General features: G+C 36.5%; 2 protein-coding genes across 4 annotated transcripts in view; one reads left to right on the forward strand and one right to left on the reverse strand.

The window, feature by feature from the left end:
• The first annotated feature begins 1,759 nt into the window (after positions 1–1,759).
• LOC110105796 (probable serine/threonine-protein kinase PBL8) lies at positions 1,760–7,201 on the forward strand. The gene is made up of 6 exons (XM_020835441.2): positions 1,760–2,121; positions 2,517–2,851; positions 3,985–4,120; positions 5,371–5,507; positions 5,616–5,739; positions 6,395–7,201. The coding sequence occupies exons 1-6, from the start codon at positions 2,073–2,075 to the stop codon at positions 6,841–6,843; spliced, it is 1,230 nt and encodes a 409-aa protein (XP_020691100.1). The 5' UTR covers positions 1,760–2,072; the 3' UTR covers positions 6,844–7,201.
• Positions 7,202–7,912: 711 nt separating this feature from the next.
• LOC110105795 (ATP-dependent DNA helicase RecQ) overlaps positions 7,913–16,959 on the reverse strand; it is a 63,311-nt gene continuing 54,264 nt past the window's right edge. For all 3 annotated transcript variants that reach the window (XM_020835439.2, XM_028701251.1, XM_028701252.1), the window contains 9 exons: positions 15,907–16,015; positions 12,257–12,299; positions 11,929–12,094; positions 11,749–11,819; positions 11,548–11,641; positions 9,103–9,306; positions 8,808–9,014; positions 8,236–8,574; positions 7,913–8,154 (listed from right to left, as the gene is read on the reverse strand). In XM_020835439.2, the coding sequence (XP_020691098.1) occupies positions 8,029–8,154; positions 8,236–8,574; positions 8,808–9,014; positions 9,103–9,306; positions 11,548–11,641; positions 11,749–11,819; positions 11,929–12,094; positions 12,257–12,299; positions 15,907–16,015 (1,359 nt within the window). In that variant the 3' untranslated portion in view covers positions 7,913–8,028. The remainder of the gene's footprint in view (positions 8,155–8,235; positions 8,575–8,807; positions 9,015–9,102; positions 9,307–11,547; positions 11,642–11,748; positions 11,820–11,928; positions 12,095–12,256; positions 12,300–15,906; positions 16,016–16,959) is intronic.

Below are 16,959 nucleotides of genomic sequence, written 5' to 3' on the forward strand. Positions count from 1 at the left end.
AATTAATAATTCTCGACCATCTATTGCTTCATACTTGTGGAATTAGATGTTACTAAAAGATACACTTCTCATGTTTGGCTTGATTCTGAGTCTATGAGGTTCATTCAATCGGTTGAAATGGAAGAGTTTCCTTCGTATTGCTTTCATTGTAAAACCTTCGGTCATTTGAAGGTTGATTGTCTGATTTTATTTTCAAATTTGAATGATGCTCCTCATGTTAAGGAAGGGGATGTGATCGATATTCCTGCTTCGCATAACCTTGATGATACTATTCCAGCCAATGATTAGGTTGGGGTGGTTCAAGGTGAGTTGGTGTTGAATCAAGTTCTGATTTGTGCTCATGATGATGATGATGTTTCTCCTTTGCCTAATGTTGTGGGGCATAAGATTATGCCTATTTTAGATAAGGAACAAGGTGATGTTGTTTTTTCATAGTTCTGGTGATTGACTTTTTATCTCCTGTTGTAATTAATCTGGAGGTGGCAGGTGGGCTTTTGGTTGGATCTGATGATGTGGGGGTTGGTGTTACGGCCTTGTCTCATGTTGCGGTGGAGGTTGAAAATGAGGTGGAATGGGATGTTGGTCAAGCCGAAGTGTGTGTTGTTTCGTCTAAGGACGTGGTTACTCCTAGCCGTATTGTTGGGTCGGTTTCTCCTACTCTTATGGGGACTAGTGGTGGTTCTATTTCTCCTATTAATATTGGATCTTTGGGAACTGAGGCTCTAGTTGAGGTGCTTATTATTGTTATGTCCCCTAATGTTTTGAATGCTCGTTTTGTTTCTAATTTGGGGATTACTTGTACTGCACATTCGGGTTGGCTTGAAGGGTCTCCCTCATCGCGTGGTGAGGTGAGTGATGATGTTGGTGATGTGCAGGATGATTCTTGTCAGGACTTGTAAGGTTTAGATGTTTGTCAAGTTGTTAAGAAAGCTTTCTCGCATGGCAGTAAATGTCGTCGAATGAAATCTAGAAAGTAGCTCTGCTGTTTTGTTGAGTGGGTTTATCTTTGCTTAATGATATTTGTTTTGTTGAGTGGATTTATCTTTGCTTAATGATATTTTGTTGTTGGTTCTTATTTGGCCAGTTATTTGTTGGGTTGCGTGTTAGGTCTGGGGGAGATGATTCTCTCCTTCCTCTTTTTTTTTTTTTTTTGCTTTGTATGTTTTGCATGTTATTCCCCTCCTTACCTGGATTGGTTTCGGGTCTTTTGATCGCTCCTGGTAATCGTTTTTGGGTAGTTGATTTGGATGCTTATTGATGTATGTTGCTTTCCTTTTTGTATTTTATTGTATTTCTTATTTGCTTTGCTTTTCTTTTCATGTAGTAGATAGGATCTCAAGCTCTCTAAGTTTTATTTCAAATGTTGTTATGTTAGCGAGCTTCTGGTCCTTTAAGGACGTGTAATTTTTACCAGTAATAATGCGTAGGCCTAATCGCGAGTTTTCTAAATAAAAAAAAGATGAACACAAGAACTCATATATACATCACATGTTTAAAAATTAAACCTAAAATCTATTGATTAATAATCAAAACTCTCAACCATAAGGCGAAGGTGAGCTCGGTGAGTTCAAATTCTCAAAAAAGCAGTTTGTAGTATTTAAGAATTTTGTTTAAATATTACCAGAAATAGGTTCTTGTACAGTAAAGCCTGTGAAACCTCACAACCAAAATGGTGGCGTGGGGGCGGCGTGGCGAAAGAGCAAACAAAAGCAAAGCAGAAGAAGACACAGCAGAAGAGAGCGTGCCCTCGCATGTGAGACCTGAAAAATCTCTCCTTTCTTCTTTCTTCTTTCTTCTTTCTGCTTTCTTCTCTCACTCACGCGTACATAGGACTCTGAAAGACGAGAGAGGGAGAGAGCGCTCTTTCTCTTTTTCTTTTTCCTCCACCGTTTTCTTTTTTCCTGTTCTCTTTGTTGCCGCGTCGCGTGGGCATGGGGAGTCGCAATCCGCCCAGCCTTTGTTTGGCGAGACGAGAGAGATAAAGAGGAAGGAGCTATGCAGAGAAGCGCCGATTGACGTTTCAGGGGCGAGCAGGCGGAGGATGAGAAAGAGAGAGCGCTGCGCGGAGAAGGATGGGCAATTGCGGAACCAGAGAGGAATCAGCTGTCGCTGCTGCTCACGGTACTCTGTTTTCTATCAATGCGGGATGGATAGAGGTTCTAGCTAGGGACTTGATGCTTTTCTTTTTTCGCTTTTTGAAGTTGGATTTCTGCTCTTCACCTTTGTTATTTGCCTTTCTTCCATTCTTGTTTGTTTCCTTTTTGTAATTCGTAGTTGCAGTGGGAAGCAATCAATTAATGAACTTTGGATCACCAATTTCGTAATTACTCAGTAGATTTTTCTTTTCTGTGAAATTTTCCACGCAAGAAACACCTAATTTGAGAGTCATTTGATATTTGAACTACATAACTCATTCTTATTAAGTTGCTTCGTTCTTGTTGTTTATTCCTCTTCTAATGATGAATTTTTTAAAAAATGCTGATTTTTTTCCTTACCGTTGATGTGCACGTTTGAAGTTCGCCAGATAAATGTGTTATCACAGCATGTGAAGACCGTCCCCTCTCAGAAAAAACAAAATCGGAACTTGTTGGAGTTGAGTGATCCTTCAGTACCTGGCAACATAGAAGATTCAACTGATATATCAATATATACTAATGTGATTGCCTTTTCATTGTTTGAGCTTGAGACGATAACAAAGAGCTTTAGATCGGATTATGTGCTTGGTGAAGGTGGATTTGGAACAGTGTATAAGGGTTACATTGATGAGAATGTGAGGGTGGGGCTCAAGTCACTTCCTGTGGCTGTGAAGGTTTTGAACAAGGATGGTCATCAGGGACACAGAGAATGGCTTGTAAGTAAATTTATCTAGAATGTGGATCTTCTTCATCATTTATGCTTCGTCATAGTATATTCTTTTTTATCCTGCCATTTTTAGGAACTCTGTGAGGGAGTATGAGCTTGTAGTAGTTGTCTTGGTTCTGATGAACTTGATATAACTCTACTTTCATATGATTGCCCTTCTTGAACGTTGTTTATCTTTGGGTGACACTGAAACCAAAATCTTTCAAATCTTCCGTGTGTGTGTGTTTTTTTTTGGTTAAATCTGATGTTTGATTTGACATGCTACCTTTTTAATTGTCAAAGTTTAGGCATGAAATATTTGAGTATGAGAAGTAACCATGAGACTTAGGTTTCGTTTGGGATGACTTTTTACTGTTTCTTGAAGCAGCTTTTTTGTACAAAAATTCAATTTTTTGTACTAAAAAGTTGCTTCAAGAAGCAGTAAAAAAGCCTTCCCAAACGAAGCCTTAGGCTTAGTTTGAAATGGCTTTTTTATTATTTCTTAAAGCAACTTTTTAGTACTAAACTGTTTTAAGAAGCAATAAAAAGCTGTCCCAAATGAAACCTAAAGCTTAGTTTGGAACATCTTTTTGATCTTTTTTGTGATTAAAAAAAGTAGTTAGTGAAAAATTATATATATTTGAAGACATTTTTCACCGTTTTTAAAAAATTTTGCTTTTAAAAGCTGTTTTGGAAGAACTATTTTTGAAACTACGGCTGAGAAATGAGCTCTTAAAAGCAAAAACAGAAAAACTTAAACTGCCCCAAATAAAATATTAGTGAGTCTTTTGTTATATTTATTTCATCAAAAGATTTTTTTTTTTTATGGTACATGAATTTGTAAGTCAAGTGCTCCACGCATGCATTTCATTGTTCTCTAGATTCACTACAAGCATGATTTTCGGCCTTAAAGACTATGATATACTTATATGCTCTATTGCTTGAATCCTTCCATAATGCTGCATATTAGTAAATATGAACATATTGGCTTGTATGTGTTTTGGAGCTCCTGCTTCTTGACGCCAGTAGAATCATTTGTTATCTAAAATCTAGTCGACAAGAATCTCATACATTTCAGTAATCCTGATAGGCAAAATCTTGATCATTGCTCTTTTAAGATATATTATTTTTTTCTTTTTACAGACGGAGGTCAACTTTTTAGGGCAGCTAAGGCACCCCAATCTTGTGAAGTTGATTGGATACTGCTGTGAGGATGATCACAGGCTGTTGGTTTATGAGTTCATGTTCCGCGGCAGTCTCGAGAACCATTTGTTTCGAAGTAAGCTACAACCCCTCTGTTTTTCGAAAAATTATTATGTACGGAGTCCAGACTCCAATAGAAATGCGCCACGTCTGGTACCGAGCTTAATACCGAGTGGTACCGCGGCTCGGTACCACTCGGTATCTAAGCGTAAATTGGACGGTTCTCCCGTCCGGTGTCCGCACAGAATAATCTCTCATGTTTTTCCGACATAGAAGCTTTTTTCTATAATTTCTCAAAACATTTGAAAGAGGGAACTGTTTTTCCATGTCTTTTCAAGCCACTTCATGGAAATTTATGGTTTTGGATCGAGTTTGGACCCATCTAGGGAGTAGAATCTTAATCGCAATGCTAAAAGAATAGTTATACAGTGACAGTCTCCTACCAATGCAAGGGAGTTTAGGCTGTGAGGTTCATGACTTACCCTTTTCACTGTAGAAAAGTTATTATTTCGATTTGAACATATGACCTCTAGGTTATCCTGGAGGTCTAGCACTCTAGCCGCTTCTCGGAGGTCTGACCTCTCCCCACCCATTACTAACCAAAAGGAAAGGGGCTGCTGTTCAGCTTTCATTTCCATTCTTTTTCATGCTTCTTTAGCTTAGAGAGGTAGGTAGAATGTTATTGAAGGATGGTCCATATTCCAATCCCCTTCTTCATTTGTCCTTATCGAATAAAGTCTTTTGCATGGCTACTTGTTTAATGATAGATGGGTAGATAGCATTTTATTAGTGCGAAGTAGTATGAAAAGGAAGGATCAAATTTTCTTCCCTTCTTATCATGATGTCATTGTCATACAACTATATTTTGATTTGTGTCACTATATTTGGAGAAATTATTCTGTGCGGAGTCCGCCGCACCGGACGGGGATGAAAACCATCCTGATATGTTAGTGTACACACTGTTTGTACACAATGCATACACTCACAATCTGCACTGTTCTTCCCGTCCAGACTCCGCATAGAATAATTTCTCCTATATTTAAGACTCTTTACCTTTTGTTCTAGTGGCTATAGTACATTCTTGACAGCATATTCTACCTACTGAATTATTGTTCCATATTAACAGTGAAGTGTATAAGATTAATGATAGAATGATTGCTATCTTGTTAAATATTTGTGTGAACATTATAAATATGATTAGTGTTTATACTTTTCAATAAGATAAGGAGATAGTTTGAAAGAATTAATTTTGGGAAAAGAGATACAATACCTTTATTGCTGCTTAATTACATCTGGCTGACATCTTTAGTCCTTCGTTTTCTTCAGAGACAGCCGCTCCAATTCCTTGGGAAACAAGAATGTCAATCGCACTAGGCGCTGCCAAAGGACTAGCTTTCCTTCACAATGCAGAAAGGCCTGTTATCTACCGAGACTTTAAGACCTCAAATATATTGTTGGACTCTGTTAAGTAGATATACTTTTATTGCCTTGCTGTGCTTGGTTTCCATTCAAAAAAAAAAAAAAATATTTGACCCATTTAGTTCCTGATGATTCTTGTTTTTTTTTCTCAGGATTATACAACTAAGCTTTCTGATTTTGGGCTTGCAAAAGCTGGACCAGAGGGCGATGAAACCCATGTTTCAACCCGAGTCATGGGTACCTATGGCTACGCTGCACCAGAATATGTAATGACCGGTATGATACACTTCCATCTTTTGTTCACTAAGGGCATCTCCAATCGAAAATTTCATTTTTCACTCTAAAATGCCGTGAAAGTAAAAATTATCGTGATTTATCTTCCAATCCAACTCCATTGCCCTCTTTTGCGAAGGTAACAATATTTCTCTTCTTTCGCGCTTTTCTTCAACAAGTTCAGTAGAGATAGAAAAATAACGAAGATGAACAGTGCAACGTCAATATTGACATCCCACTAATCACCCGCAACCAAATAGCGAAAGTTTTACGGTTCGTTGGAGCTTGGAGTTCGGTTGGAGATGCCCTAAGGTTCTCTAAGGGCATCTCCAACCGAACTCCAAACGCTTGAATTGCGTTGCTGCAGAGCTCCGGTGGAATGGTAAAACTTCCGCTATTTGCTTGCGGGTGAACAGTGGGACGTCAATATTGGCGTTGCAATGTTCATCTCCGCTATTTTTCTGTCTCTATCTAACTTGCCGAAGAAACGTGAGAAAAGAAGAAAGAATGTTACCTTTGCAAAATTGGAGTTCGATTGGATGAATCACATCATTTTTTTTAGTTTCAGGGCATTTTGTTGAAGTGAAAAATGAGATTTTAGGTTTGAGATGGTCTAAGTATGTAAGGATCATTATGAACTTTTTTTTTTTCCAAGCAGGTCACTTGACAGCAAAGAGCGATGTCTACAGCTTCGGTGTCGTTCTTCTTGAACTTCTGACAGGTCGACGGTCTGTGGACAAGACTCGGCCTGGGAAAGAGCAGAGTCTCGTCGACTGGGCTCGTCCCAAACTCAACGATAAGAAGAAGCTCTTGCAAGTGATTGATCCGAGACTGGAGGAACTGTACTCCATCAAAGCAGCGCAGAAGGCATGCAGCCTCGCTTATTACTGCCTCAGCCTGAATCCAAAGGCGCGCCCGCTCATGAGGGATGTCGTGGAGACGCTCGAGCCCTTACAGGGCAATGGCGGGGAACAAGACGACGGCTCAGTTCCAGTCCTCGTCAACCAACAAATGCATCGAAGGTTGGTTGGCAATTATATTGATTGCAGGTCGTCGCCGGGCCCTCAGTGTTCTTCAGGTGGTGTGGCTGCTTGCAGAGTGAGGTGATGAGTGATCTTTTTAAGCATAGAGACTAATCTCCTTACTAATTAACGGATCTTTTGGTTTTGCTCCGGCAACCTTCACAGTAATGATGTAAATGGTAGCTGTGAACTGGTAGGTGAGCTTTTTATTTATTTTTTAATCTTAGCTAGAGATAGGATTTTTGTTAAATGGCTTGGTTTTTTAGTTGAGTAATGTGCATCCAAGTGAGGTATTTGCAAATGCTCTTGATTGTGATTCTATAATGCGATTAATTATTCTATGCGAACGCCGAATGGCGAATGACGTCCGAATATCTAAAAGAATGCACCATGTTACCCCTTCGCTTGGTACTGCTCAGTTTCACTGTCATGATACATTTTAATTGGTCTCTAGACAATATTCAACATCTGACCTTCGCATAGAATAATTTCTCCTATAATGCAATCCATATTTACTGCAAAGAATCCTTTATTCCCCCATGTAGTCTAGTTTTTGTACCACTTGCAATACATGATTATATTGCAATAATAGGAAGTTTTTTTTTTACCTATAATTTGATCGTTATATTATTCATAAAGATCATGGTTTGAGCTCTCATGGAATGAGAGAATCGCAATCAGACAAAAATTAGAAAAAATCGCATTATCAACTTATGATATTAGTTTTGCTAATTATGTAAAAAGTATGAACATTTAATGTTTTATATCATACATTTTAAAATAGATATATTCCTTTTCTTTGAATTAATATACATGTTGAAATTACATAATTTCATGCATTTAGATCATATCCTGGATTAATTATTTTGTGTGGACGTCGAAAACCATTCGAAGACCAAATAGAATATGACACGTCACCCCTTGCTCGGTGCCGCGGCTTGTTATCGCTTGATATCACTTGGTATCATAACTTGATACTGCTGATATGTTGCATTCAAGTTGGTCTCCGGATGACATTGTGTCCTGTCTTGGCACAAAATAATTTCTCTAGATCCTACACAATTTTTTCTATGGAATTTTCATCTTTTCTCAAATGAGGAAATACTAGGAGACAAAAAAATGGCAACTCTAAAAATAATATATTCATGAAAATATAGAATCGAATAGATGAACTCATTGGCAGCACTATATAAAGTTCCTTCAAAAAATTAAATATATTATATACAGAGGAATTCAGAGCTCAAAATTTCAATAAAGCTATGTGTGACACTTACAAGGCCCGGTACAAATCGTTCTTTTTAAATATGAGAAACTCGGTCTCTAAACAATTCAGCAAATCAACAACATCATCGGCCTTAGATCCTCTGAAGAAGTTTTTAATTTCTGACAGCGATATCTGCAATAAATAACGCTATGAATATTCTTGAAAAGTTTCAAATCAGACAAAGCAAGGAAATCAGTCCAGATTGATCTTTACCCCATCACTGTTATTAATCAACTCCATGATGGAGTCCTGAGTTGCTTCCAATCCATTGTTTAAGTTTTCATTTTCGTCGGTTGGGGGGGCGTGGAGTTTCTTTGCAGGAGATTCATGATCTGTGTTGTGGCTTCGATTTTGTTTTCTTGCATTGACAGCTTCAGGACTTGATTTGGACTCAGCTCTTCCTCTGACTAAGGATCCCCATTCTGAATTGGCGTCATTTGATGGTTTTGTTGAAGTATTACTAAGCAATGAGGGCTTGCAGCCAAAAACTTCATCTGCTGATATGTTGAGGTCTTCCATCATTACGAAAGTCTTAATATGTTCATAACTCACCTGAGAAACATCCACTCCAAATGTTAAGCGGATGCATACATTAAGGTTTCGTTTGGGACAACTTTTTTAATGCTTCTTAAAAAAACCTTTCTACTGCTTTAAGAAGCAGTAAGAAAGCAGTCACCAACGAAGCCTAAGTAATGCCAATCACTTTTCCTGCAAAGGCTCCAGGAAAACAACTAACAAGTAGAATGGCGTTTTCTTTGTTTAAAAGAAAAAAAAAAGAAACTCACATTTTCTGTTAGTTCCTCTTTGATTGGCTTCAATCGGTCCCTTGATCCAATTTTAGAGACAGCAGAGCGTATTTGAGAAACAATTTCAAGTGTCAGACCAATCTCACTGCAAAATCTAACCCAATCCACTTCACAACCAGTTTGGGCAGCTTCAAGGATATATGAAATGACAGTCTGTTCTTTAATTGGAACCGACCTCCCTAAACTCTGATAATAAGAGCACATGAACGAAAGATGAATGCTCATGCCAAGTAACAAATACACAATAGAAAGTTAGCTTGCACAATGAACTTACAGAAACTTCTTTCAATGAATTTTTACCCATTTGCCACATTTTCCAAGCTTCAAACTTGGCTGGGTTTAGGTTTTTCTCTGAGCTTGGATAAACCTTTCTAGTAGTAGTTACTGCATTTTCTTCTTTATTCAGGGTCAGATCAAGCTCTTGTGATGCGTTACTTATAGTTTGAAGAAACTTGTCACCATACATACTTACAAGATGCTACAGAAAGAGAAAGGTCAGGTAACTTGATACAATGATCGAATACCCACCAAAATTTGATATTCCATATGAAAACAATGACTGAATATTAATTTCAAGAAAGATCGAGTTTCACACTATAAAACAATCTAGCAGACAAATTAAAGCAAGAGCAAGAAAAAAAATTATGTAAAAAAAAACTATACCTCGCATCAATATAAGGACAGATATTTCTGGAAGTAATCATCAACACTGACATAGCATGCATCCAACCAGCACAAACATAAGAATTGAAGACAATTAAAATTTTATTGCAATAGTTGATTCTCAATGATGTTTATAGATGCCTCAAGAATGATATTTATGGCTCACAAAGAACTCAAAATAAGAAACTTCTCAAACAGCTAACATCTATTAAAAAATAGCAAGCATTAACTTTCCCAACACAAAAATAATATAAATTTTAGCTTTCAAGGTTTCTCGTTTGCTATACAATTGTTATAAGAGTGATTTGCTTCAGAAGGTGTCCTTCAATTTCATTGGATTGATATGCCCGAACGGATTGATTTCTCTACAATCCAGAGGCGCTCATTTCCCTAAATACCATAGACAATTTTCCTTAGTGTCAATAATTGCTATAGTTGATTTTCCCCCGAGTGCCACTATTATGCTATAGTCCCAAAGGTGTTGATTTTGATAATGTTATAGTTTTGGGATTTCCCTCATCGTCTCCATTCAATTAATTTGCAACAATCTCAAATGTTTTACTCAACCACCTATTATATCGAGTCTTTGTCACCTCTGTTTTTCCTTTTCAGGATAATTACACTTGTAAATTAAGAAACCTAAAGCTAATTCCTACAATTTATGTGTTAGGAGAATTTCCCCTATAGAACTTAATAAAATATTGAAAAGCATAACTTGTTCTTAATAAGATCATCATCTTAATCATGTTAAATATAAACAGTTAAAAAAAATGCAGTTTAAAAGTACACTTTCAATTAGTATAGACTTACAGAATTCATAAAACACTAAATAGTAAGATAAAAATTTCATTTTTTTTTTATCTAGATTATTGTTTTGTTGAATGTTATTCTTTGAGTGTTTAGCAGATCTAGATAACTGCTTTCAAAGGTGAATCTTTTAATTTCGATCGTAACTCCTAGTAGTTTCACATCAGAATCTCCTTTATAAACGTGTACTTGGATCTTCTAATTGGGTAACTGCTATCATTATTCTTGATATTAATTTATTTAGTGACTGATTTGTGGGCATGATTGAAACATACTCAATAGTGATATGCGTCCATTCTTTCTCATAATGTGAATTTTGATTATCAGAAAAACAACATATTTGTTTTTTTTTTAGATTTTGACTATCACATTATTATTTGGAATTAATGAAGCGAGTACAAGCGTGCTTCATATTTTCATATTAAATGTAGCTATTCTTTGCTAAAATTAAAAGTTCTTAACTCAAGAATTTTAGTTTTGTTTTTTAATATTAATTGTAGTTGGGATAAAGGCTTGTTGTTGATATTATATATTAATTTTATATCTCATCCTTTGACACATTTATAAACCCTAGACTACGAACATTCCCCATCATCTTATGTATGAACCTTCATTATTGATTATTGAATCTATGAAGAATTCAAGAAAAGAACTCTTCTACCCTTTATTTTCTCTTAATATGTTCCTTGCCTTATGACTCAACAATTTTGCTTAAGGATTTGACAACAACAAATTGAGAATTCACTATTTTTGCATCTTTTTCCTCTATTTTCTTTCAATTTTCTATTGATGTCATTATTCCATTGCAAGCCCTAAGTCACAACTCTATTTCACTTTATAAATCAATCTATAAACTACCTCATTAATTTATTTAATACGCTCTTTCAAAATAAGTTCTTTAAAACCTCAATTCAGCAAAGCCATGAGAAATACATGTCATAGCTCTATATAATATGCTCTTTTTGTCACAATTACCACACAAATAAAAATTATAGCATTTCGAGGACACATTTTTTATAAGCAAAGCATCCCAAAAGCTTTATTAAACAAACCCTTAAGAAGGAAGGGCAGATAGATTTCACCTTTCTCAAGGTGGTTTCGTCATTAGGAGAATCCCCACAATGCCTAGGCAGAGTCGGAATTCCAATATTCTAAAGCTTATTTAGCATAGTTATAAACAAATAAGATAACACAAAATTACTCTTAAAGAAAATCTGTAGAAATACTACCCCAGAGATCAATGAAATACCTGGTTAACACCTTCAATATTCGCCAACCTAGCCCTGGTAGACGGCCTTATCTTTGCAATCTTAATGAGTGTCTGATCACCACATATAGCATAGCTATGGCACCACAAAATAAAAATAAAAATCTATCACTTCTTGCTTAAGAATAAATATAGAGGCCTGAAAATTTTTTATGAAAAAAAAAGCAAATGATCATTTCTTACGGGGCGGTTCCATTTTCTTTGGCAAGTTCCATTCTCATATGCAAAAGTATATCGTAAAACTTTTTCTCAGCCTGAAATGATATAAAAAGGAAAAACAAAAACAAATCATACAATTAAACACGAAACAGTAATCACTTGTCGAGATATTGCACGCAGAGTGACATGAGAATAAAAATTAACCTCAGAAAATCTTTCTCCTTCTAGAGAAATTGAACTTTCAATGTTTTCAACATTGATCTGCCCATGATCTTCCTCAACAATCATCTCATTACTCAATGCTAAAATTAGAGGTGGTTGATCATCAAAGTTGGCGGAGTGGAGATATTGCAGTCCAATCGGGCTAACACTAAATAAATGTCACAGATTATGCCTATTTATAAAAATGTTATATCAAGCATTTCCAAGAAAATAGGGCAAGGACACAACCGGGTGCACTATAATTTTTTTTATTTTTTTATCAGGGGTGCAGCATAACTTCAGGACTGGACAGCCAAGAAAAAACAGATACCTTACTTTCCTATAAACATCATCAGCAATTTCTTTTAAATAACCTGCACAAGTTACATAAGCAATTATAATTTACCAAAGGGTAGTTAAGTTTAAATTTAAAAAAAAAATGCTTATAAAAGCAAATAGTGCATTAAAAAGATTTAGAAAATCAAGCAGTGTGATTCATGAAAGAAATATTGAATTCATGCCCAACCAATTTGATTAAGTATGCTCCTTTATCAATATTTTTAACCTATATCATCTAGGTTGTGATGTCTCATGGCAATCCTATATAAAATTTGTTATCATAGGAAATCCTCTATCAAGTGCACGAAAACAATACTCTGATAGGAAATAACTGTAGAAATCTATTCCCCCTTGGTTGAAATTGAATTTCAGCACCTCAAACCCAATTTCCTAGATGAATTTAAGAGAAATAACGGATGAAAACTTTTTGTAATTGATGAAATAAAGAAGAAAAACCACTAGATACAATGGATACTCAATTGGAGAGGACGATCCGGCTCTCCCAATTCTCTAGCCGGCAGCTAGAGCTCAAAACTACCTAAGAACACTTCAAATTTCAGCAAATACCCCATCAAACCTAACCCTAGGTTAAACCAATATATTTAAAGCATACAAAATATAGTTAATGCCAAAACAACCCTCCTAATTTGAATTTTCCTCCTAATCCCCATTTTAATTTCCTCTTAATTTCCGACCTTAATTGTTGATGAACTATTGGGCCCCAACTCAATTAAACTGGCATAAGCCTGTTCCACCTCACAGGCAGAAGCCTGTCTAACAATACCCCCCTCCCAAAGACCCAACTTGTCCGTAAGATGGAAAGACAGCTCCTTCCTCAACTTCCTCGTCATCACAAACAGTGACAATCTGAAGAGTTCGGTCTTTACACCAGTGATACCTCTCCTCACATTTAAAGCACAAGCCCTTCGCCCTCTCTCTCATGTAGCTCCGTCTTTGTGAGTTTCTTGAAGTTTTCCCCTGGTCCTCCTCCTACTATCTTCTCTTTCTGGGCTCCTTGAGAGTACTCTATGTCGACTCCTTTAATGCCAAAAAGGTGGTAGTCATAATGTATGAACCTTCTGAGTTGTTGCCTCCAGCCCCTCTCTTCAGGTACCCTCTGATCCTCCACTAACTAGACTAGCTCCATAGCCTTTCCCAAATCACGAGACCTCATCACTATAAATTTTGCCTGAATCTTTGGTTTAAGCCCTTTCATAAAGTACCCCTCCAGTAAAATCTTCGGAAGCCAATCAAGTCAGCTGGCCAAGTGCTCAAACTGCTCACAGTACTCCACAAATGTCCCCTCTCGCGTCAGGGCAAAGAACTGTTAATAGAAGTCTCCTCTCTTGCTGGTTCAGAAACGTTCTAACAAACAGTCTTTGAACTCCCTCAAGGTCCATATGGGTAGCTTTGTATCCCTCCATTGATACCATGCTAAAGCTTTTCCCTCCAAGCACATCCCAACTACAATTGGTCTCTCCTCCTCCGTCAACATATTGACGGTAAAATACCTTTCCACCATGTAAATGCACCCATGTGCATCCTCTCCTTTAAAAATAGGCATACTCAGCTTCAGCTTCCTCACCCTCAGATCTCCTCCATCACCCCTATTTCCTCCAAAAAATTTCATTCCCCAAGGGGTAGTTCCCCCCAATTGTGTCGATCATCCCTTATCCGCTTTTACCTAATCCTTTCATCACAAGCTCATTTTCTCCCTTCAAATTCAGCACCCCTTCGATCATATTCAACCCCCTTCCCTTTAAATTCGACACAAATTATATCATAATGAAGCCATCACCTTTCAAATTCAATCCCTCTCCTTTCAAATTCAGCACACCTCTTCTCATGCCCAACCCCTTCACGCCTCTCTCCATTCCCTCTACCTGACTCCTCCCTAGGAATATGTTCTAGGGTAAGCATTCTCTCTTCTCTCCCCATAATCTCCACCTCCTGATCTTCCCTGCATCTTATCAGATTCGATTTTTCCCCACTTTCTTGGAAATCAGCGGCTTCCCTCACCTCTGACGACGCCGTTTTGGTTTGGCCCTCAAGCAACTTCTTCAACATCTTCTACAAGATGAAAAATTTCACATCGATCTTCTTGTGGACATATGAAATTTGACTTTTGAAATCTGAAACTTGAGTTCGGATATCTGAAATTCCAGATTTCAATTGTCCGATCTCCCCCTCCAACACTTCTACCTTTTTCCCTACCATGGGTAATCAGATATAGGCTTTAGACAACAAAAAAGGCAATAAAATAAAATAAAATAATAGCAGTTCTGGTATTCAAATAGCAAAAAATAACATGATCAAAGAGAACGTAGCAGAAATCAGTGAGGAGACTTCAATATCCGCCCAGGGGTGGAAATTTCTCTAATACCAATTTGATAGAAAATAATTGCAGAAATACATTCCCCCTTGGCTGAAATTGATTGAATTTCAGCACCCCAAACCCAATTTCTTAGACGAATTTAAGAGAATTTAGGGAAGAAAACTCTTTGCAATTGATGAAATAGAGAAGAAAAACCACAAGATACAATGAACCCTCAATTGGAGAGTTGGATCCGGTTCTCCTAATTCTCTAGCCGGCAGGTAGAGCCAAAAACTACCTAAGAATACTCCAAATTTCAATAAATACCCCTAAAACCTATCCAAGGTTAAACAATATATTTAAAGCATACAAAATATAATTAATGCCAAAACAACCCTACTAATTTGAATTTCCCCTCTAATCCCCTCTTTAATTTCCTCTTAATTGTTGGACTACTGGGCCCCACCTCAATTAAACATGCGGAAGCCTGTTCCGCCTCACAGTCCAGAAGCCTGTCTAACATACCCATCCTCTTTCACTTAATCTATCGCATTCCCTTCATCAATGTGATGGACCTGATGGCCTCATCATCTTCAAAAAATTGTGATATGCTTTAAGAACCTGCGGAAATCACTCCCAATCAATTTGTTTCAGTATTTTTTTTTCTCTTTTGTTTTTCAGTCTCCTCTCCTTTCATCCTTCCCGGCTATCCTGCATCAGCATGGCTGAAGTAAAGATTGACAAAAATTTCAGAAACTACTGCAGTCTGCCATCAAGCAACTTATTACATGGTGTTATGTATCAAAACAATGAAGCCCTGCCATTAGACAACCTCAAAGAGATGCTTTGGAAAGCAAAACACAAGAAAGTGATCATGACAGTCATGAACTAGACACGAAGTAGTAGTTTTAGGTTCATATTATGACAATCAACCCCTAAAGTAGAAAAATAAGATATAAAAACTAGATAACACATTCTAAGAAAAATTAACAAAATATTGCCAAAATATCGTCAATAATATATGCTGTTACCTTGAAACTCAAGGATAGATTGCGATTTTAAGATAGACCAAATCATAATACTTAGAAGTACCAAAGTTTTGATAATTCTGTTTGAAGTTTGAACAGTAAGGCCAGTGATCTTTTCTTAGAAATCCTAAAACATAATCTAATAAAAAGGATTCAGAAGGAATAACATGTTGGAAAGAAAGGGAGTGTGGATTGGTAGCCTAATTTAACAATCCTTATGGTGCACAAAAAAGTTAAGCATTATTTTTAGTTAAGAAAGGCATATTCTAAATAAGGATGCTAATTAACACTTAAGTGTACCATGAGCAATAAGAAGGCCAGCCAATGATTTCCACCAAGCACTAGTATAGTCTTTTCCATGTCCGTGCATAGGAAGCTTGTCAAATTTATTATCAACTATCTTCCTTGACTGAAAAAAGTGTTGGCAAGAAGAAGCTAGCATTAGAACTGCAAATTTGATTGAAGTAAGCTAATTAGCTAGAGAGAAAGCTTTTCTGAAGGGTAATAATCAGCATTGAAAATAAAGGAATGCGCACAAAACATTTTGAAACTATTAATGGGACCATGTCATATAAGAGCGAGCAAATTATATGTAGCTCTGACATGCCAGTTTTAGCAATAGTATTTTGGACAAATCCATATAGCAGCAGAACAAAGCACATCAATGAGCTGCACCATCACCATTAGAAAAGTTCAGCAATTTATTAGAATTAGTAGGTAGCTTTTGCAACTTCAGTTAATGAGTTGACTTTGGAAGCTGCAAGACTAATAAGAACCATAGTAATAGAAACAAGTATAACAATAAACTATGTATCCTAGTAGCTCAAAGAAATAAGCGTAAATTGGAATTTAATATGAATGTTTCAAATCACTCAGAAATTTCACGCATTTAATCTTTTTTAAAAAAAATAAGTATTTAATATATTTTTTGGATGGAGTTATAATCCTTCTCTTTTGGAGGACTACTCTTCCAAGGATTCAAATACTCTACAATCAAACCAGCCACATTTGTTAACTACCGCCACATCCAAATACACATCCACTCCTCTTCAAGGTTCTGAAAACCGGACCGGACAACGAACCGGAAGAAGGAGAGGTTCACGGTTCGACCGGTCTAACCGAGGTCGAACCGGATGACGTAATAAATAATAAGTATTATTTAAATTTAATAAAATTAACATAATAATAATATTATCATTCAAAGTATGAGACAAAAAATTAAACTAAAAAAATTATGAAACATAAAACTTATATAATTAAGTAAAATAATTATTTTAAAATCTCACATAAAAGAAAAAAAAATTAAATCTCATAATTATAAGAATTTACACTCATAAAAATATGATAATTTTA

Source organism: Dendrobium catenatum, unplaced genomic scaffold (genome assembly GCF_001605985.2).
Source record: "Dendrobium catenatum unplaced genomic scaffold, ASM160598v2 fragScaff_scaffold_1656, whole genome shotgun sequence".
In the NCBI taxonomy this organism is placed as follows: domain Eukaryota; kingdom Viridiplantae; phylum Streptophyta; class Magnoliopsida; order Asparagales; family Orchidaceae; genus Dendrobium; species Dendrobium catenatum.